This window comes from Populus nigra, chromosome 4 (genome assembly GCF_951802175.1).
Source record: "Populus nigra chromosome 4, ddPopNigr1.1, whole genome shotgun sequence".
Classification (NCBI taxonomy): domain Eukaryota; kingdom Viridiplantae; phylum Streptophyta; class Magnoliopsida; order Malpighiales; family Salicaceae; genus Populus; species Populus nigra.
Genome location: NC_084855.1, coordinates 2,196,396 through 2,218,608, shown reverse-complemented (window position 1 = coordinate 2,218,608; position 22,213 = coordinate 2,196,396). Strand labels below are relative to the sequence as shown.

Genomic DNA, 22,213 nt, shown 5'->3' with positions numbered 1-22,213 from the left:
TTACAATAGTCATGCCACTAATTTTGTTTTTGACTTCGAACTTCGGAGGACCTTTTCCTCCGTACAATACTATCAAAACCTGCCCAGTCGGTGGTAATTGATAATTAATATATAGATTAGTGCTTGATTTGATGGTCTTAAACTATACTTATTCTATAATTTATTAGATTCAAATCTTTGATTAAATTGTTAAAAGTAAATTTTTTGATGATCTCTTAATTTTGATATAGATGATCTATTGATCAAATGGGAAAGTTACGCGCTTACACTTATTCTCAGCTACCTTAAAAATATCACATAATTGTTTTTTTTTTTTTAAACAGAGAGTTAATTAGCATGCTTTCGAGCAAGAACTGCATCCAATGAGTTCCTGACACTTGTCTTTTTTCTTTTCTTTTTCGAACCAAAATAAGTTCATCTACCCATTGCCTAAAAATCTCCATTTTTTTCCTGTTATGAAAGCTAATTCTTGATGCCCAATTCCTAAGTTGTCCTCTCTGCGTACGTCCATCTTGTGATGTTGGAAAAGATTTTCTAGAGGACTACTTTTCCTAAAGACAGCACCATTTTTTATGATTGAAACAGCAGAAGACATTGTCAACATATACGGATGAAATATTACTTATTTTCTTTCATTGCACTCTGATCGAGGTTTGTCTGATGCTGTAGGGATGGTGAGTCCTAGTGTGGACATGAGAAGTTCCCATCTCTCAGATGGAGCTTATACTGGTAGTTTTAGAATACTACTCAAATAATAACCGAAACATTAATAGAAAAACCTAAAAACTCCAAGTAAACTAATGTCGACAAAGACTAAGACTTTGTATTAGTAGACTAAAATAGTCTTGCCGAGGAACATAACCTTGTCTCTTAGGTTTGTCATTTTCTTTCCTTGTATATACTACTAGCTAGCTGTAATTTTCTTTATAAGATCAGTTAGAAATTGGACCGTCTGTATTTAGCAGGTTTGTTGATGATCTTTACATTTCATCAATCCTTCTTTAAAAATTTTAATTTTAAATTATTATTTTTGTATCATTTTAATATGTTAAAATTAAAAATAAAAAATATATATTATTTTAATATACATTATAAAAACTAAAGTCTCGGCAGTCACTACCAAGAAATAGCGGATTACACAGTAGGACTGGATTATATAAATTAAAGGTGGTAACAATTAAAGCAGACCTTAAGCAATTGGAAAGACATTTGGTGTGGTTAAGTCAACATCATCAACTATACAATAAGTGTTGAGGATGAGAAATTTAATCCATGCTGACACCTTAAATTGCAACGGATATTAAACAAAACAAAATTAATAGCAACAATTTGTCCCCATAATTGTTTTTAAGATACCCAACCACCGAGCCTTGTGCTTTTCAATTGTCTTTAGCATATTTGTATTTGTTATGCTTAAATAATTATTGTTCCGTCGTCGTATTGGATGCTGGGAAAAAAGTGAACAACTGATCGGTGTCGTTGACTGAATTGAAGAAACATATATTTATTTATTTTTGGAAATTTAGGCAGCTATTAATTAATTATTGAAACGTAGCCCCCATAAGCAATTAATTAGTATTTAACATCGTAATAGATTAAAAATAAAAAAGAAATGGTATTACTTTAGGAAAAAAATGCATAAAACATAATAATCCAGGGCAGAAAGTAGGGCTACGTACAACCCACTATTCTTCTGAAATAAATAAATAGGAAAAGCTACAAAAGAATGATTGCTTGCCATCTAATAAACACCCTTAGATTTGCACGCTCAGACCTGACTTCTCTGTTCTCGTTTCTCAATGATCTTCTACATAACTTTAGTTGATTATTTGTCCATTAATTATATTACAACATTTTGCGATAATGCCACGAGTTCAAATTAAGAAAGTAGTGTGTATCCACGACTGTATGCGTAAGAAAAAGAGCTTAGCCTTTGTGTTCTTCCAGTCGTAGGTATGTCTTTCAATCAATATATATATATATATATATATATATATATATATATATATATATATATATATATATAATCACGAAGTAGTAGCCTTACTTAACAACAAAGTAATGGAGGCATTAGGCAGACGAGTGGAGTTGATAAAAAGGGGCCATTGCGATGCTAAAAGGAGATGCAATCGTGTTCGAATGTCTAACAAATAACAATGATACATTGTAGCGTTAGTGGCAAGTCGAGATTGGACTCTGGAAAAAAGAAAATGAATTATCTGTCCACTTGATATTATGCACAGCCAACTTATTACAAAATCATGAATTGACGGTCCACCCGCCAATTAATTGGAATATACGTATACATGATTCACATATTTCGTCCAGTTTGTAGTCATGGTGTGGTTGGGGAAACACTGGCGGCATCATATGATCATCATCTGGACAGGAACTTGTTGGTGATGAGATTACTTTGTTAGAATCAAAGCAGCACTCGCTCTCCTTATAATAATAATAATTGCAGATGGGCATGGCTTCCATTCAAAACATTTGATGGTTTCTTCTGTGATATATCTTATTGTTTCCATGACAGCATATCGTTTAGTCAGAAAATATACAGCACTTCAGAGATATTTCATGGAGTAAAATAAAATGGGGTACGTGGACTCTTTTCTCATTACAAAATAAAAACTAAAAAATCTCAGTTTTTTTCTATAACATGTGAGGAGATCGAGTTATTGTAGATTGAAGTAGTATAATTTTATTTTTTATAAAATTAAATTTATTAATCACGTCCTCTTATACTTAATTTCAGACAATACTTACAAGGGGTCAAAATTGGAGGGCTTGTCCCTAAGATTAGGTGGTGTACCCTATTGCATATGGTATATAGAACTGACTTGACTCTTTCAAGCAGATACAAGCACTCATCATTTCATTCAATTACACGGATGCTGTGGCAGGCGATGATTGATTTGATTATGTTATCTCAGGGCATGCCCTTTGCTACCTGCAATTAACGTGGCACGCTTTAGTTCTCAGAAATTGATCCAGCCATGAATTTAATCAATCATATCGATAGACATAAATACATATATACACACAGCGTCTATCTCATGATTGAATTGCAAATGTTATTTGACATTCCTGTGTGCTGCTTGTTCATCAACAGGTATCATGAGTGTATCAGAAAGGAGCGAGGCAAAGGAAGGCTTATTCAAATTCCAAATTTCTGACTGATTATAACTCCCCTTTGCTTGCCATTTATACATGCCATGAAAGCAAAGCTTTTAGACTAGAACTTTATCAAGAATTAGGAAAGAATGCTGCCTGATTCTTACTTCAAACAGTAATGATCACCCAATAAACTATGAACACGAAGCCTTCATTTTGTTCCCTTTTAGGCAGCTTACACAAACCATGTTTTTCTCATTGTTTGTTTAATGCGAGCCATACGCAGAGGTATCATCCTTTCTATTATCAATACGGGTTACTTGAACCGGACAGCCACTTTTTAATCTGGAGAACAATGCCCATTTCTCAATACTTGAGTCTGAGTCTATCACCTTCCACCTGGAAAAAAAAATCATGTTTAGCATCCTACCTCATGTATAATTATCAGTTGTGCGTGCGTGTGTGTGTGTGTGTGTGTGTGTGTGTCTCTCTCTCTCTCTCTCTCTCTCTCTCTCTCTCTATATATATATATATATATATATATATATATATGCGTGCGCGAATGTGAGTTGCATTTGAAAAATGTGGAGTGAAAAATAGATAGATTATATAGAGAACTCACTTGTATGTTGTGATTAGACGATGAAGGAAGACAAGCATCATGGCTTTAGCCATGTTCATTCCCAGGCAAGTTCTTGCTCCCATCCCAAATGCTAAGAAGCTGTATGGCTTTGAGTCATCCTGTACATGAAAAGCAAAAATGGCTTGTCGATCATTAATTATTTACAGCTAGATGGGAAAATGAAAGAGAAGAAATGAAATCAGATTTAACAATAGGTGGGACTTACATTAAACCTTGAAGGATTGAACTTATTGGGGCCATTGTAAAGATTAGGGTCAAGGTGTATTGATTTAACATCAACATTAATGTTCCACCCTTTCTTTATCTTAAATCCTATGGAAGCAAAACCACAAAAGGACTATTAAATTTCAAATAGTATGATCAAAGACAATGTTGTGGTGGAAAGTACGTAGATTAAGTTATTGGTGTTAGGAGACAAACCTTCAATCTCACAATCTTCAAGTGCTAATCTTGGAAACCAAGGTACTATAGATGCCATCCTTAATGATTCTTTGACTACCTGTTTGTGATCGTTTATATTTTATACCAGAATTCACCTAATCAGACCAAGAGTCTCTCAAGAAAGGGAATTCTTTTTATCTCTAAAGATTAATCCCAGAAATTTCTATCAAATTAATGAGGAAGATCTCATTTGTATTCACCTTAGAAGCGTATGGCATCTCAGCAAGATCTTCCAGTGCGAGAAATGGCCCTGGTGAAATTTTTTCTGCGAGGTGAAGTTGCTCTGCCTGCTCCAAACAAAAAGCAGATTGTCATTTAACTAGTTGCATAAAATTACTTGACGATGGCCAAAATATGTCCATTGATGCTTGAATGTGAAAAAGAATACTACTTTTTCTACATACTCTGAGGGTGTCTAGAACATCTTGATTTTCTCCAAGATACTTGACCATCCATGTGATTGCACTTGCAGTTGTATCCTGACCTACATAGACAAACTATTATAAACAGTTTGACGTTCAAAGGCAAAGGTACAGCAGCAAATCTGGGTATAATAGCTGTCTTCTCACCTGCAATAATCATGGTCAAAATGTTGTCTTTTATCTCTGTGTCTGTCATCCTATAGGCCTCATCAGAACCTGGCTTTTCATCTTCTACCAATAGGCATTGCATAAAATCTTTTTGATTGCCTTGTGAGCATCTTCTTCTTTCAGTTATGATCAAATCCAGTGTGCTCATAATCCTTTTCCTGGCCTGAATCATCATCATTTTTTTAGAATCATGATTTCATAATTTTCGTGGCATCAGAGAGTGACACCCAAATTTGGGCTGCAAAAGGAATGTAATAAAGTTCAAACCCACAACATGAGAAGCCCATTTATGATTTGATGGGCTTCGTTAGTAGATTACCCTAAGGCCTTTGTAAAATCTAGTCCAAGGAAACCTTATAGGGAAGGCGAGCATGGCTTCACAGACATGAGTTATGTCCTCTTGCAGCGTTTGTAGTTTCGGATCGTCCTCTAAGCTCATCAACATCCTGCACATGGCTTCGAAGGTTATCTGCACCAAATACGATACCAAGATCAAAATCAAGGTTTTTTCGCTGATCATGCCTTCCAAATTGGGCCTATGCAACTAGCCTCGCACAAGGCTCGAGTGACAAAGTGATGTTATCGTTTAAAGGATTCGTTATTCGAGCGAAGAAAGGTTTACTAAAGCCTGTGGAAATATCAAGTGGGTCAACTCTAGCCTCCAGTTTTATGGTGTCATGGCTCCAGTTGACGTGGATGGGCGATTGAGCGGCCTACAAATGCAGGCATATTTGGGCCTAGTTACTGGGTTGGGCTAATATTCGGACAGCATGAGCTCGGTTCAAAAGTTAGCATAGTATATCTTTGGTAATACGAGATTTCTTTAAAAAATATTTTTTTAATTAAAAATAATATTTTTTATATTAAAAAAACATCTAAAAAACTATTAATTTAATTTTTTTAAGTAAATTATACAAGCATGTTAAACCACGCTGCCTTGTATGAAGCGAACAAACCTCGGTTGCCTGGTCAAGAACAACTATTGTGTCCCCATCTTGCCAGGTGCTAAGACTTTTCACAACCAGTTCATCGAACTGTTTGATAAAAACAGAAATGGAACTTGTTGAGAATAAATGTGTCAAACAGCTACGGATGAGTTTGTGGTGTCCATGAGAAGCACATAGCAGGCTTTGATCTCCCACAAGCTCTGCGATTGATTTTATGTATCTCTTCGTGAATTTTCCCGATTCATTATTTAAGATTATCTTGGCCGATTCTGTGCTTGAAACAAAAACTTGTACAAGTCCAAGGATGTTGGTCTTGAAGCAATTGCCATACCTGTTGTCATCAAAATGAAATTAATATCCCTCTTGCATATTTTTTTTTTCAGTTCTCCATTACATCATCAAACTTCTTGATGCTTGAGAGATTTTAGATTCTCTCATGATTAAAAGGCAACGTGCTCATCGTATTCCTAATCTAGTACTGAACAATGGACATTCCAAAACCAAGTCTGATTTATTACCTTAGACGGCGAGCTCGGACGAAGTCGTAAAAACCTCTGCCATTATTCATGGCTGCCATGAACTGTACGGTCTCTCCGATCAACGGTAATCCACAACTACCCGGTGGGATATCAGCCTCTGCAATCCGGTTACAATACCCTAGCATCTTAAAGAATCCAAGATACAAAAGAAACAAGGTGCCAAGAAGAAGCACCGTGTAGAAACAAAGGCAAGAAAGCATATAAGATGAGAGAGGATGCATTTTGTTCAAGTTTGGAAGTAGGACATGAAATTATCGTAGCATGGCCATATTATTGCCTCCGGGCTCGGGCAAGAATATTTGAAAGTGGATAGTCCGGGCCATGTGTGCGGTTGAGAAAATAGGTGCTGGCATTTTGGCCTACAGGCCATCATTTGGAGATTGAAAGATTTCTGATTGACGTCGTCTCCCATTAGCGATAATCCCCAGTCCCCACCACGGCTTTCTTTCGTAGTTTATTCTGAGCTTACTTCCCACTGCCATTTGCTACCTTCCGTTGAATGTGGGCTAAAAAAATCGAAACCACAGATCAAAGTCGTGAGACATTTGTAGTGTGAATTTATTAGGATTTGGTCTCCCATGAAGTTCTTTTTTTAACCGTCCCCTCGAGTTATCATAATTACTCTCGGGTTACAAAAAAAATGCCATTTTAAATAAAAGCTTTTGAGAGGGAGGGAGGGAGGGAGGGAGGGAGAGTTCATAGAGGATAGTACAAGACATTAACATATACAGGGGTCGTTTTCGGTTTTCTGTCAAGTTAACAAGTCTCCACAGAGCAGATGGTAGTGCCTTGATGAACAGATAGGGCGTGGTGTGGAGTTGTTTGGAAGTGTAGTTGTATTTATTTTTTAAAATGTTTTTAGTTTAAAAATAAATTAAAATAATATTTTTTATTTTTAAATTTTTTTTTATATCTGCGTAATAATGATTTGAAAATATTAAAAAAAATATTAATTTAAAATAAAAAATAAAAAAAATATTCTTGAAATACAAAATTAAACAAGAAAGTAAAGGGGTGTGGCCAACAATTGAATTGCAAGTAGACGGCCAGATTTTACGCCCCTATATTTTGGATCTGAATTGAGCACGCCATTAGTGGGTCCAGGACTGATCCTACCAGCCACCATGTCCTGGCATGGGACAAGAGGCAAGGCCTCCCCCCAGCTCTAATGATTCATCTATCTTGTCCAGACATCCCTTGTCCGGGTAGTAGCCTGTTTTTGGGCACCAAAAAGGAAGTTTTTTTGGTTTTAGCACTTAAAATAATAATAATAATAATAATAACACATTACGTGTCATATTTAGAAAAGTATCACACTTAAGAAAATCAAAGATGATATCTATGACTCTCTCATATTATAAAAATACAATTTCTAATAAAAAATAAAAAATAAAGAAAAAAATCCTGGAAACATAGCAAAGTTTTCAAGTTGGCCATGAAGGTTCAACAGGCACAATTCTCTATGTGACCCAATTTACGAAGGCACCCCAGTGGCTTCGAAGCAGGCTCAGGGTTCTTTTCCTCTGTCCATGTCTCGCATCCGAGACTTTAAAATATATTGTACTGTGATGTAAATTGTTTTTAATAATATTTTTATTTTTAATATCAATATATATTAAAATATGAAAAAACTATATATAAAAATAATTTTATATTTTCTCAAATCAAATATATTTTTAAATCATATCTATCTAAATAAAGTTATTATCGGTGCTGTACTCAATGGTCAATAGCTCATTATCAAACCAGGCACACTGTCTTCAGTACACCGGCAAAATAGATATTTGCATTTGGTCAGTGCCAGCTAGTTAAAGTTGTGTGGGTCCCATATACGTCATGTAATCATGATTATCCACAGGATTGATAGCCACTTGATCTGTGGCCAATGAATTATTCAAATCTCGCGGTCCATTTTTCCGAGCTAGCACGGGCTCCCACTGAAACAGGACACTGCACTCGTTTTCTTTTTCCGAGAAGTAAAGGTAGGTCGCTAACTACTGATTTATTTTTTCCCCCCCTGCAAAAGTCACTTCTAAAATACGAAAAAGCCAAGAACACGGTTAATAATTGGTATCAGGAGTGATATTTTTTATTTGATTTGGTTTTTATAAAAAATAACTAAATAAAAATTTAAATAAAAAAATTGAAATCAGTTCAAACCGAATAGTTTCAGTTTGGTTTGGTTTTTTAGGATAAAAATCAGCTCAAACTGGTTTAGTTCAATTTTTTCCCGGTTTGGCTCTGTTTTTTCCGGGGTTTTTTTTATTTGGGTTCTGTTAGGTTTTTTCAGTTTCAAGTTTATAAAACTGAAATTGAACCGGTCAGTTTTTTCAAAATTTTAATTAATTTTTTTATAATTATTTTTTTCAGTTTTTTCGGTTTTTTTCTCACCCCTAAGCATGAATCTTAAAATTCATAAACTTATATTTTATACAGCGATTACAATATTTAATTTTTAAAATATATTTTATTTTAAAAAATTAAAAATATATATTTTTTATTTTTAATATAGTATATTAAAATAATCTAAAAGGCTAATACGGGAGCGATTACAATAGTTATATATTTGAATATCTAAATCAGGGTTCAGCATAGTATTTGTTTAAAAGGGTGTTTGAGTGGAAGGTATGGTTATTTTTTCTCAAAAAACTACCACATTTCTTATTAAAAAAACATATACTTTTTACTTTAAAAAATATAATATATACTTTAAAAGAATGATATTTAAAAAAAAACTACCACACCTTCAATTCACCACTCCTAAAAGTGTGTTTATGATGAACATGTCAGACGTGTGTTATCAATATACAGATCCTCCATAATCGAGATAAAATTTAAAACTATATTTACACTTTTTTCCTTGACTTTAAACTTTTTGGTATTATAATTTATCATTTGAGTTCTAATTTTTTATACGTTGAATTCAACAGTTTTGTAATATTTATCTACTGTGGGCTTGCACGGTATAATTATCATTTTGTCCGTCTCCACAAAAAGTTTTTGCCTTGATTGTGGGGGTTATAATGGTATTTTTCATGGGATTCAAAGATCACTTGCGAAATAATTAGGGACAATTTAGTAGTTTACAAGTTGAAAGGTATTTTAGTATTTTTAATATGTTTTTTAGTTATATTCTATATGGATTAGGGGCAAAATAGTATTCTTCATAAGTAAAAATAAAAAATTACTGGTGTGTTCCATCGCTTGCATCTCTTGGGCAGCACGTGTAGTGACCAAGATTTCTTAGCTGTCGTGTCATCCGCAAACATCCAATTAAGGTGAAACTTGTAGGGCCGCGCGAGTTATTCAAATCACAATGGTTTGGTGGTAATTAGATTTTTTTTTCCCTCCTTCTATTTTCCACATCCACTCCTTGAAGCTCATGTCATGTTACCCAAAAAAACAGGTTTGTCCTCCCATTTATCTTGTATTTTAATTATGATTCTCTTTTTTTTATTGGTTTTTCTTTGTTTTTAATTCTTTTTTATATTATTTTTAATTTTATCTATTTACATTTAATTTTATTTTTTATATCAAATACAGTATTTATTTTCCTAATTATTCTTTTTTATCCTTTTTTCTTGAATTGTTTTATTTCTTTTAATTTTGTCGGTTAACATCTTATTTCTTTTTTTTTTCAGATTGAGTCATCATTTTATTAAATTCTCCCTCTTTTTTTTATCTTTCTCTTTATTTGTTTTTTCCTTCTTTCGATTAATCCCTCAATATTTTATTTTATTTGTTTTTTTATCTAATTTTGATCATTGTTATTTTCATTTTTTTTATCATTTTTTTTATTTCAATTTTATCCATCAACATTTTATTTCATTTTTTGTATTCAATTTCGGTTTCTCATTCTTGTGATTGCTTTTTTATTTAACTTTTTTTTTATTAAATCCCTCAATAGTTTTTATACCATATTTGGTCCTTACTATTTTGATTAATATTTGTTTTTTTTTATGGTTAAGAATTTTATTCAAGATTTATTTCTTATCTTCTATATAGTTATTTTTTTCTCGTAGCTAGAGTTACTAGTTTTGAAAACTAACTCGATTTAATGTTGATTCTTTTTTTTTCACTTCATCATTTGATGAGTCAATAAGCCTCGAGCTTTCTATTTTATTTTTATTTTTTAATCTTTTCTTCCTCTATGGTTATCTTGGATCGCATATCAGTCAAGTTAACACGAGTTGCCTTTGAATTTTTATTTTATTTTTTTAATTTAATCATTTGGCGTTAGGCTACTGGGTCTTGAGATTTTTTATTTTTTATGCCTTTTCTTTCTATGAAGTTATCACATGTCGCATGTTCATTGGGTTAACTCAATGTGACTTGGTTTTTTTTTCAATGTTTTTATTTATTTATTTATATCCTTTTTTCTAGGTCATTATTACAAAAAAAATATTATCTCAATCTCATGTTATTAGTGGTGGGTTAGTGGAAAGAACTTGAGTTAATCCAGGTTTTTTTAAAAAAAATTATCATTTGAAAATAATTTTGTCGGATCTCAAGCCCTGAGTTTTTTATTCCCTCCCCACCCCCTCCTTTTTTCTTTCTTGGTTATCATGAGTCACATGTTAATTAAGTTAATTCGAATTTATTTAAATTATTATTATTTAAATATATTTTTTATGTTAATTAAATTAACTTGAGTTTATTTAGAAAAAAATTGACCTGCTTTGGAGCATCACGCATACAAAAAAATCTAGTGCTTTCTAATCTTAATTAGTTTGGCGCAATTAAACTAAATTTATGAATTATAGCTGATAATAAACTTTGACCGCTATTTTTAACAATTTATTTCCCATGTGAAAAAATATTAATTGATAGCAACACCCATTAAAGAACTCTAAAACGCGTTGGATATTTACTGTAACAGGTTTGTTTGTTTTTTTTTGTAGCAGGTTTTTTGTAATAGGTTTTTTTTTTTTACATTTTTTTTTGCTTTTTTTTTACTCAAAATTGATTTCTTCTTCTTTTTTTTTTCTTTTTTTTTAAATTTTTTTATTTCAAAATTATCTTTGCTATTTTTTTAAAATATTGAGCTGATTGAAAATTTAACTATGTAATTTTTTTCTTTAAAACATTGTGGGTTGCTATAATATTCTCATACATTGTTTTCTTTTCTTTTTTTGTGATTTCTTTATTCTCTTTTTTTTCAAAATGATCTTTGTAGATTTTATTTTTTTATATTAAGTTGATTGAGAATTTAGCGTTGTAATTTTTTTTAAAAAAAACAATATGAATTGCTACAGTATTTTCCCTGCATAGTTTTTGTTTTACTGCAATGTTTCCCCATATATTTTTTTTAAAAAATTATCTTTATCGAATTTATTTTTTCAATATTGAGCTGGCTGATAATCTAGCTTTAGCTTTCCCCATATGTTTTTTTTTATATTTTTTTCCAAAATTGTCATTTTTACATATATATTTTTTTTTAGAATTATTTTTGTTAATTTTTTTTTTTACTATTGAGCTGGTTGAAAATTTAGTTTTTTTGTCTTTTTTTTAAACACTGCAGCTTTCCCCACGTGTTTTTTTTCCGCTTTTGTTTCCTTTTTTGTACATTTGTTTTTCATTTCTTTTACCCAAAAATTACTTTTTTTTTAGATAGCCTTTGTCGGTTTTTTTTATATATTGAGTTGGTTGAAAGATTAGCTTTGTAGTTTTTTTTAAAAAAAAAATACTATGGATTACTACAATGTTTCTCTTACATTGTTTTTGTTTGGTTACAGTGTTTTCCACACATGTTTTTTTAAAAAATTATCTTTGTTAAATTTATTTTTTCAATATTGAGTTGGTTGAGAATTTAGCTTTAGCTTTAGCTTTCCCCACTTTTTTTTTTCATTTTTTCAAATTTTCCCATGTTTTTTCATTATAATTATAATTATAATTATTATTATATTGTATTATATTATATAATTGTTTTTTTTCTTTTGTTTTTTGTTTTTATTCTTTTTATGAATTTTTTTTGCTTGATTTAGTTTGTTAATGTTAAATTTTTTTTATTTAGTTATTAAATTTTCATGATACGAATCTCAGGTTTGATAGGTTAACCTGATTTGACAAGTTATTTTTTTCATTTAGTTTAGTTTATTAAAGTTAATTTTCTTTCTATTTAATTATCAGACTTTCATACTTTCATAACACGTATCCTGGGCTTGACAGGTTAACTTGGTTTGATGGGTTAACCCGGTTAATTCTGGGTAAACCCATCATTTTTTTCTATGTAGTTATCAAACTTTCATGACGCAAATTCCAGGTTTTACGGGATAACCTGGTTTAAAAGATTGACTCAATTAATTCAATGTTTTTTTTTCTTTTTCTTCATTAGTTTTTTCTTTCCTGTTGATTTTTTTTCTTTGTTTTTTTAATTAATCTATTTAATTATCACACTTTTATGACACAACCCTGTAACCAGACCCACATCCAGTATTCTTGGGTCCGGTGTTACAGTCAGACTCACTTAAACTTGGGTCATGCAAGTTTAATTTTATTATTAATATTATAAATATTACTCTTAGGTCAGGCGTTGCAGCCAAATCCAAGATTATTGGGTATGACTTTGCAGAAAAACCCAAGATTTTTAAATTTTTATTTTTTTAATATTTTGTATGCAAAAAAAAATGACCCGCGACATCGCGAAGGTATCAAAGCTAGTATAATATTATTAACTGTAATAATATTTTATGTTTTTTTATTAATTTATTTTTTCAATTCAACACTTCAGACTTCAATAACCTAATTTTTTTAATATATATATTTTTAATTTTTTAATTTAATATTAGATTGTGTTTGAAAATCATGCTATATGATTATTATGTTTTATTGGGCTATATACTGACCTTGTAGATTTAGTTTTTATTTTTATTTTTACTTTGGGTTAACATGAGTAGTTTTTTTTCTTTTCTTTTATTATTTAACATTGAGTGGATTAAAAACTTGGCAGCATATTTTTTTTTAAATTGTTTTACGTTGAGTCATCCTGGTCTTATTGATCTTTTTATCAATTTTAACTTTCAACGTTAGATATTCTAAAAATGGAGCTTTGTATTTTTTTAAAAATTTGATTTATATGAAATCATCCCAATCTCATGGCTTAGGTCACGAAAAGATAACTAGGGTTGACTTTAATTATTTTTTAAGTTATTTTTTAATTTATTTTTTCTATTATTCAACATCAAGTTGATTAAAAATCAGGCTTTATAATTTTTTTCGATTTGCTTTTCATGAGATTATCATAATTTCATGAGTCGGGTTGACTAAAATATTTTTTTTATTTTAATTTTATATTTTAATTCTAGGTTGATTAGAAATTAACCTTCATAAATTATTTTAATTATTTTATATATAGTTATTATAGTCTTATAATATAAGTTGATGATGTAATATGTGAATCCAAGGTAATTTAATATATCTTTCATTTAATATTTAAAAAAGACGTGGTTGAACGTGCACCACAATTTCCAAATGTGGTAACCCTCACTTCAGTCGACACGGGCTCGTGTAAAATTCTTCTTTGCGTTTCGAATTTTGATACCGGATCGATTGTCTGTCCAATAAAAAATCTTGCGAACTTTCGCAAGCACATGCCTCTGGATCCTGAATCTCGGTACTTTAACCCCAATCAGCTCCTACGTGGTGACTTTTTTTCTCCCCAAGGACCCCAGCAACACTTTTCATCATTTAAACTGAATTATTAATTAGGGTAAAAGGGGTTCGATAAAAAAAGCATATTCACCCCCAATGATCACCTAATTTTCAATTGAGTCCCTATTCAAAAACAATTCCAATTGATTCTCCCCTGTATACTTTGACACGAGACCCATTACCCAACTAACCCTCTCCTTAAATTTCCTCTTTAATACCTCATTTGTTCAAGAAGCATTGGAGGAATGATGTTTGGAGGGGGAGAGATTTGGAAGTAGGAATTGAATGAATATGCCCTTCGATTAAAAAAAATAAAGAGAAATTTTAACGGCAGACTGAATTTGTGAATATTTGACAGATATGAGGATTCAATTGGGAATTTAAGGGACAAATTTGTCCTTCTTTATAATTATCATATTTTTTTTATAGGTTCAATTACCACCCATCCTAAAACGAAACAAAAAAAAAACCTACCACCACTCACTATATTGTAATAATAATTGTTTTTTAAATATTTTTTTTATTTTAAAATATATTAAAATAATATTTTTTATTTTAAATGTAACAGCCTCACCTAACCTATCAGATATTGTCCGCTTTGAGCCTTACTGTCCTCATAAATTTGTTCTTGGTGACCACGTACGGCCCCAAAATACGCTCTAACAAGTTTGTAATCATCACTACCAATAAGGCCTGCTACCAACTCCTTGTCCGTCAATGTGAGATATTACAATCCACTACCCTTAAGGAGCCTGACAACCCCGTCGGCACAATCAGACAACCAGTGAGGTCGGCTTTGATACCAGATGTAACAGCCCAGTTCAACTTGCCAGATATTATCCGTTTTAGGCCCTACTGTCCTCACGAATTTGTTTATAGTGACCACGCATGGCTCCAGAACGTGCTCTAATAAGTTAGCAACCAGCAATACTAGTAGGACCTGCTACCAACTCCTCATCCGTCAATGTGAGATATTATAATTCACCACCTTTAAGGAGCCCGACAACTCCGCCGGCACAACCGGACAGTCAATAAGGTTGACTCTAATACCAAATATAACAGTCTAACCCAAGTTGCAAGATATTGTCCGTTTTAGATCTTATCGCCCTCACAATTTTGTTCTTGATGACCACACATGACCCCAAAACACGTCTAACAAGTTAACAATCAACGCTATTAATAAGGCCGACTACCAATTCCTCACCCGCTTATGTGAGATATTATAATCCACCCCCTTTAAGAAGTTCGACAACCCTATTGGTACAACTGGACAACCAGTGAGGTCAGCTCTGATATAAAATGTAACAGTCCGGTCTAACTTGCTAGAAATTGTTCGCTTTGAGCCTTACTGTCCTCACGGATTTACTAACTTTTTATAAGAAGTTAGCAATCAGCACTACTAATAAGACCAACTACCAACTCCTCACCCGCCGATATGATATATTACATTAAAATTATTTTTTATATTAATATATATAAATAATTTAGAAACAAACATAATTTTCTTTTTTTTACCAATCATGAAAATAAACACAAGGTGATACTCACTCGAGGAATGGTTGGTATTATAATAATAATTATTTTTTAAAATATTTTTTTTATTTAAAAATATATTAAAATAATATTTTTTTATATTTTAAAATTTAATTTTTATATCACTGTACCAAAATAATTTAAAAACAAATATAATTTTTTCTAAACCAACCACAAAAATAAACACCGTCTTGTCTCATCTGATACTCTCTCGACGACTCTCAACCAGTAAACTAGCTGCTAAAAATTGAATTGACAAAAGGCCGCCTCGCATTTCACCTCAAAGCCGTAAGGCATCCCTTTTTTCCTTCTCCACTCCCCTCATTCCCCACTACCATATCCTCCTATCTGTCTCTCTTATTCTCTCTCGAGGCTGAGACAGTCAAAGCAAATAATCTTCTCTCCTCCTCTTTCAATTTGGATCATTCTCCGCGATTCTTCAGAATTTATCTTACTGTGCATACCAGCCTATTAGGGTTTAGAAACCATCCACAGTCCGCAGCAACAACAGATATTTTCTTCTCAATTTTTGGTAAATATCTTTAGCTCTTTTCTCCTTTTTTTTTTCTTCTCTTTTCTCTCTCTCGGTAATCTGATGGTAGAATGAGGTTCATCACAGTGAGCACATCAAATTCAGTAATGGAAGTCAAAATAGAGCAAAAGGACGCGTCAGATTGGTCCTACAGAGGTGAAGGTGCTGCTAATATAGTTCTCGCCTACACTGGATCATCGCCCTCTTTTGTAAGTTTCGTATAATTAGCGAAATAATGCTGGTTAAAAGTTCTAATTACTTTACTTGTATTGCAAAATCTGTGCCTAATTTTAATTTTTTTGGTTAATTATGATTTAATGCATGTTAGATTGGGAAAGTAATGAGGATAACAAAAAAAGCAAGGAACGGGTCGTCACCGAAGTGTGACTCTAACCAATCAGTATTAACAGAGGAAGAGCGGTTGTTATGGAGAGACGTGGAAGAGTTAGTTACCTCTCCTACGAAAGAAATTGCAGAGCAGATTTATACTCAGCTAGTTATGAGTCCTTTGTTAGGTTCCAAACATGTCGATGCTGGGGTATGATTTTGTGATATTTATTTCCACACTGAATATGAATGGATGGATGGATGGATGATGTAATTTAGATTTTCAATATTGGTTTTTTTTTTCCTGGAATCATGATAGATGCGTGTGCCAGTAACGAGGGATTTTCTTGAGTGTGTTGAAAAGAATGTAATTAAACAACGTCCGGCTTGGCGAATTGATGTTTCAGTGGTTGATTTGGAACGTGATTTTGTGATTATCATGTCTGATCATTCTCTATTCCCTGGAGGTAATCACTGTCATTTCGAAGTGTTTTTTTTATATACAACGTGACTTTCTAGCTATGATATGTTTTATTTGTTGCATTTAGATAGAATACAGTTAGTGGCGGGGAGATTTGGTGTGACCGAAAATCCCCTGAAATCAGAAGAAAAATCAATTTGAATTGTAGCAGCAAGGACCAAAGTTTCTGTCATCTATGATTAGAAAGTGGATTGAGCTGTTTTATGTGGTTCCTGTAATCATGAATGTTTACTTTAATTTCTTAAAATGTCAGGTGTTCTTAAAGATGAACCTTGCATATCAGTTGAGATAAAGGTACTGTGTTTTCTGTGTTTTTTTCTCTTGTTGGTATTGGTTTATTTTTGTCTGGTCTGCGAGTGATATTTTTTCGTTCTAGGATTTATAACTTTTATTTCTTTCCATCAAGTAGCCCAAATGTGGATTTATCCCTTCATCGGAATTCATAGCTGAAAGAAATTCTGTTAAGAGGAGTGCTACTCGATTTCAAATGCACCAAGTCTTGAAGTTGCGTGAACAAGAGGTATTTTTTCTTCCATTTATCATATTGCTTTTCTTGAGCCAAGTTTTGCACCAATGTTTCTTTTTTCAATTATTTTTATTTGTTCAGTAAATCATTCTCACTTGAATAACTTGGCTTTTTAGATATCAGAATTAAGCGACTATGATCCTCTGGATCTGTTTTCTGGTTCCAAGGAAAGAATACATAAAGCCATCAAGGATCTGTACACCACTCCTCAGAACAATTTCCGTGTATTCTTGAATGGTTCTCTTATATTCGGGGGCTTGGGCGGTGGCATAAAGAGAACTAATGCTGTGGCTGGAAAAGCTTTTGAAGATGCACTCGAGGGCATCATCCTGGCTGAAAATGGCTTGCGCACAACGAGTTTTATACAGCTTGTTGCTGAGGCAGTTTACTGCTCTAGAGTATTGGATGGGCTTCTTGAAGTTCAAAGGCTTGATAATTTTGACATTGAAGGGGCCATTCATGCATATTACAACATTGTTTGTCAGCCTTGTGCGGTATGCCAACAGTTGGATGAAGCAAGACCACCGCATAGATTTTCCTCCTTGCATTCCATTCATATGGATGAGAGTTTGAAAATTGCAAAGGATTATTTGATAGCTGCTACTGCAAAGGACTGTAGTTTGATGATTAGTTTTAGACCTATGAAAGATGGAGCGTTTGGATCTCCTCATGTATACCTACAGTCAACCAACCAAAGTTTTAATTACAAGGTACACTTCCTTCAACATATTTCATGTATATTTTGATGTGCATGGTAAATATCAAATTGCTTGGAGGCCTACAATATCCTTATTCTGTCTCAATAGTATGAAATTGGAAACAAAATGAGCACGTGCCATGTTTGGCAATTCCCACTCTAAAAGGTGCTGTAACCCAAGAACGTTTATAATTTTTGTGGTATGTTTAATATTTTCACATTCATGGCTGCATTTTGATTCCATATTGATCGCCTTACATCTTAATTTGTTGTAAAACATGTTAAAGCTCTCTGTTTAAGTTCATCCAGCAAGGCATCTTTCCTCCCCTATGTTTTATATCTTATACAAGTTTCATTTGCCTAGGTGAATTTCATTGACTTGGATTTAAAACCTTTAAAGAAGATGGTAGACTACTATGAACTGGACAAGAAGATATTGAACTGCTTCACTCAGATGTTGGAAATGGAGCATAAAGATGGCAATGCTAGGACCATGGATGCGATTGAAACTATAAATTGAGTTTCAACAAGACTATAAAAGATCGTAAGTTTTGATTAGGCAATCTTTTGCATTGATTGTTGATGTAATGCTTGTAACTTGTAAAAGTGCAGATGGAAACTGTTAATATTTTGGTTTACGAACTCTTCCCTTTTCAGGAGATTGAATTTCCTTAAAGAATGTGAAGTGTAAACTATAGCCTACCCCAATTAGTTTGGGATTGAGGCGTTGCTGCTGCTGCTGCATTCTGAAATTCTATGCCTTTTCATACCTCTTGTCTGACCCAATAAAATGAAGTGGAGTTGGAGACAAAATTAATCAAACTTTTGCGTTTTGGCTTTGACTGCTAGCACAGTGATCGATTAATGTATGGGTAGCTTGTTTTTGACCCATTATTCGATGTGTTTTGCTGATAACCTCTGCCAAAACCAACTTTATACTCTTGGACTATTATACAATGCCCATTGAATAATCAATAAAGACATTTGTCTCTTAATTCCAATGTGTTCCGAGGAACCATTGGCTGGTTATGTGTTTCTCTTCATTCCTATCATGTAGTTGGAGTGTTGAATTTCACCTCGTTAAATGTTTGAAGTGCATTGAAATTTTTTGAATATTCAAGTCTGCAAATGAATGTATGTGTACGATTCAAGTTCCCAATATATATACAGTGCCTGCATACAACTTCTTGACAGTGCATGTCCCCCGGTTTACATACGACCGATGTAGAAATTTAGTCAATGTTTTATCCTCTGTTGTTAGTTAAGAGGAGTTTAATGAGGGGAGAGGGTTGAAAGGGACAAAGCACGTTCGTGGGCTCAACAGAGAAAGTGATACATCAACCACTGTACTGCCATTCCATCCCCAAGCCCACATGGGCTATAAAATTATACAGCTAGATTTAAATTTACTGAGGCATATGGCAACTGAAATAGCAGGAAGCATCACCCTTTGCTTTTCAGAATTGAGAGTTGAGGTTTAAGTTTACTTTCTCAGAACTGTTTATATCAATTTTTTCATAATCTCTTCTCTTTGCTATGCGTGTATATTCTCATTTCAGTTCCATGTCAATATTTGGATATGATGCAATTGGTAAATGTGTGATTTGGAAGCTTAATCTAACTGGTTTGGTAAATATCAACTTTCACAGAAGAATGACATTGGAAATCAGCATGCGTGTTGCCTGCAGCCGGCAAGGAAGACTTGAGCGTCGTATTTTGTTTGGGCAAGCAGAACAATCATGCGTGTTGCCTGCAGCCCGTGGCTGTTCCATGTGCTCAAGAATGAGCTGCCAAGTTGTTGAAGGCATCTGTGTGCATGGATCAGGAGCCATCACGGCATCTTGAAGTTTGAGGGCAACAAGAAAGGACAAATGTGTGGCAGAAGTGGGGACAAGCAGTGCCCATTCATCTGACCCGGCTCTCAATAAAGCTGAACTGAGAAATTTACTGAACTGAGAACATGTAATTTCAGGTTACTATTATCATCATCCTAGCTTAAAAGCTAGTTTGGCTTGCCTGTCAAAAAACCATAGCTTTGGATTCTCTGTAAAGTCCCCTAGCTTGGACTATTAGCATGTGGGACTATCAGCACTACACTTGAAAGTGTCACTCACACTCCACTTTTGGGGTGAAAGGTGGAGTGCCATTAGTGTTTGTAGAATGCTTATAGCTCCATCCGTTCATATCGGCCAGCATAACCCTTTCTCGGAATTTTGAAAGGCTCACACCTGCATATGTTGAATCTGTGTTTGTCATTGGAATTTTTTTCCTTTTGTATGGCTGGCAATATATTGCCTGAAGATCTATTGCGGTGGTACATGAAATGGAAAAATCAACTGCATTGCCAATCTGAGATTCAATTTTTCATGCGTGCTGTGTCAGGACTGAACGCGAAGGCATGTTGTAGATGAAAAGTGTCCAAGGGTTTGTAAATTCTTCAATAAATGCGTGTAGGAGGTAACAGTTGAACCAATCAAGCACATTCTGACAGGCATTTACTTATCACCTACTTACATTTACTACGTCAAGGCCTTAGCCAAACTTCTTCCAGCGCCATGGAAGTAAATGTAATATTCAACCTTCCAATCGTTGTTACATGATCGAGGTAAAATAAGTACATCAAACAATCTATTTATAGCAACTCTGAATTCCGCCATAGCCTCTGTATCCATTGCATAATTTATCTTACTCTGCCAAGCCATGTCAAAGGTTGTGCTTCCTGAACTCTTAAAACACTATTATATGTGCTTTTAAGTTCATGTGAAGTTTTATCTGGTACTCTTGTATTTACTAAGCATTGTCCCGAGTCATTCTCTGCTCACACTGACACTCTGCAGTACTTTTTCACCATATCTGCAGCGGCTTAAATTTTCTCTGTTATGAGTTAGAGAAAATACGGAGGAAACTGACTTCATTTTTCTGTGCAGAAAACTGTCGTGTCAGTGGAACTGCTCTGTTCAAAATGCAGGAAGAAGGTGATGAAGTTAATTGCAACAATAGAAGGGATAACTTCTATTGTCCTCGACCCGTCAAAGAATACGGTGACTGTGATAGGTGAAGCTGATCCAGTGAAGATCATTTGCAAGGTGAGAAAATTTAGAAAATCTGCAGCAATTACGAGCATAGGGCCTCCCAAGGAAGAGAAGAAAGATGACCCATATAAGAAAGACGTGATGAAAGACACGAAGAGCATGGTTATTCCTTATACTCCAAAGACATGTCAGAGATGCGATGTGTGGTATGTGGTTAATGATGATTTTTACAGTTATTGCACCATTATGTAAATAAGAAAAATATTGTTGTATGGAGCTTTTAGAGTGCTTAATGTGTTTTATTTCATGTCCTATGAACCATTTATTGCTGTTCATCAACCTGATACCGTGGCTGAACCACTGCTTCATTTGTTCTACAAAATCTATGCATGTGGTTCACCGGAAACATTACCGTTGCCATGCTTTCAACAATCTGCCATGTAACTAATTATGACAGAACTATCTGCTTAAATTTTTATGAATGGAGGTTGTATCCTTGTGTTCTCCCTGAAACATGAAGATAGAGAGACCAATTCCGATCCTTTTGATCCTCCAAAGTCCATAAGCAGTCAGTACGTGGTAGTTTGGATGATCTCAGTTCACAGAATTTGTATCGTAAAATGTTTACAACAGGCAGGTCAATGCGGATATTCAATATTACATTCCCACTGAATTTTATTGTGAGACCAATGAATGAAGCTCTAGATCGAGCGTTCTGGATTAGCCTGTTTTGAAAATGCAGTTATAATTGTTTTTTATTTAAAAATATATTAAAATAATTTTTTAATTTTTTAAAAATTAATTTTGATATTAGTACATCAAAATGATCTAAAAACACCAAAAACATATTAATTTGAAGTAAAAAAAAAATTTAATTTTTTTTAAAAGTATTTTTAAAACACAAAAACAAATAAGATGATTCTTTTAGTGAGCGTTCGGAAACGTGGTTGTACCTGTGTTTTAAAAAACAATTAATTTTTTTGTTAAATTTTTTTTTTTATGTTTTTGATTATTTTAATGTGAAGATTTTAAAAATAAATTTTAAAAAATTTAAAAAAATTATTTTAATATAAAAAATATTTTATTGGTATTCTCTCAGCCTTGTCAGGAATGTGTAATATTCTGACAATGATTTATGATACATTTACTGCATTAGCTACC

At 33.2% G+C, this 22,213-nt stretch overlaps 2 protein-coding genes across 5 annotated transcripts; one reads left to right on the top strand and one right to left on the bottom strand.

The window, feature by feature from the left end:
• Positions 1-2,203: 2,203 nt before the first annotated feature.
• Positions 2,204-6,910, bottom strand: LOC133691710 (abscisic acid 8'-hydroxylase 1). Of its 2 annotated transcripts, XR_009841726.1 has the most exons (11): positions 6,254-6,910; positions 5,745-6,066; positions 5,108-5,257; positions 4,768-4,951; positions 4,603-4,682; positions 4,399-4,485; positions 4,178-4,256; positions 3,963-4,069; positions 3,737-3,855; positions 3,282-3,513; positions 2,204-2,950 (listed from the first exon to the last, which is right to left on the bottom strand). XR_009841726.1 is itself a non-coding variant. In XM_062112317.1 (10 exons), the coding sequence occupies exons 1-10, from the start codon at positions 6,493-6,495 to the stop codon at positions 3,381-3,383; spliced, it is 1,503 nt and encodes a 500-aa protein (XP_061968301.1). In that variant the 5' UTR covers positions 6,496-6,910; the 3' UTR covers positions 3,058-3,380. The 2 variants fall into 2 exon arrangements, 1 of the variants encoding a protein (XP_061968301.1); XM_062112317.1 differs by lacking the exon at positions 2,204-2,950 and having other exon boundaries at positions 3,058-3,513.
• An 8,768-nt stretch (positions 6,911-15,678) lies between these two features.
• On the top strand, positions 15,679-20,231 carry LOC133692173 (inositol-pentakisphosphate 2-kinase-like). 3 transcript variants are annotated; one of them, XM_062112912.1, is made up of 9 exons: positions 15,679-15,989; positions 16,077-16,198; positions 16,318-16,527; positions 16,636-16,783; positions 17,051-17,091; positions 17,207-17,317; positions 17,440-18,033; positions 18,385-18,564; positions 19,670-20,231. In XM_062112912.1, exons 2-8 carry the CDS (start codon positions 16,097-16,099, stop codon positions 18,538-18,540), a joined length of 1,362 nt encoding a protein of 453 aa, XP_061968896.1. In that variant the 5' UTR covers positions 15,679-15,989; positions 16,077-16,096; the 3' UTR covers positions 18,541-18,564; positions 19,670-20,231. The 3 variants fall into 3 exon arrangements, with proteins under 3 accessions (XP_061968896.1, XP_061968897.1, XP_061968895.1); XM_062112913.1 differs by lacking the exon at positions 19,670-20,231 and adding an exon at positions 18,678-19,015; XM_062112911.1 differs by lacking the exon at positions 19,670-20,231 and having other exon boundaries at positions 18,385-19,015.
• The last annotated feature ends 1,982 nt before the right edge of the window (positions 20,232-22,213 follow it).

Bases quoted from the DNA above. Each gene is read 5' to 3' on its own strand.
- LOC133691710 (XM_062112317.1), bottom strand. From the start codon at position 6,495: ATGCATCCTCTCTCATCTTATATGCTTTCTTGCCTTTGTTTCTACACG. The intron at 4,486-4,602 runs GTATGTAGAAAA...TGTTTGGAGCAG, and splicing joins ATGTTCTAGACACCCTCAGA to GCAGAGCAACTTCACCTCGC. The intron at 4,070-4,177 runs GTTTGTCTCCTA...TTGCTTCCATAG, and splicing joins TGAAGATTGTGAGATTGAAG to GATTTAAGATAAAGAAAGGG.
- LOC133692173 (XM_062112912.1), top strand. From the start codon at position 16,097: ATGGAAGTCAAAATAGAGCAAAAGGACGCGTCAGATTGGTCCTACAGA. The intron at 16,528-16,635 runs GTATGATTTTGT...GAATCATGATAG, and splicing joins CCAAACATGTCGATGCTGGG to ATGCGTGTGCCAGTAACGAG. The intron at 17,092-17,206 runs GTACTGTGTTTT...TCCATCAAGTAG, and splicing joins GCATATCAGTTGAGATAAAG to CCCAAATGTGGATTTATCCC.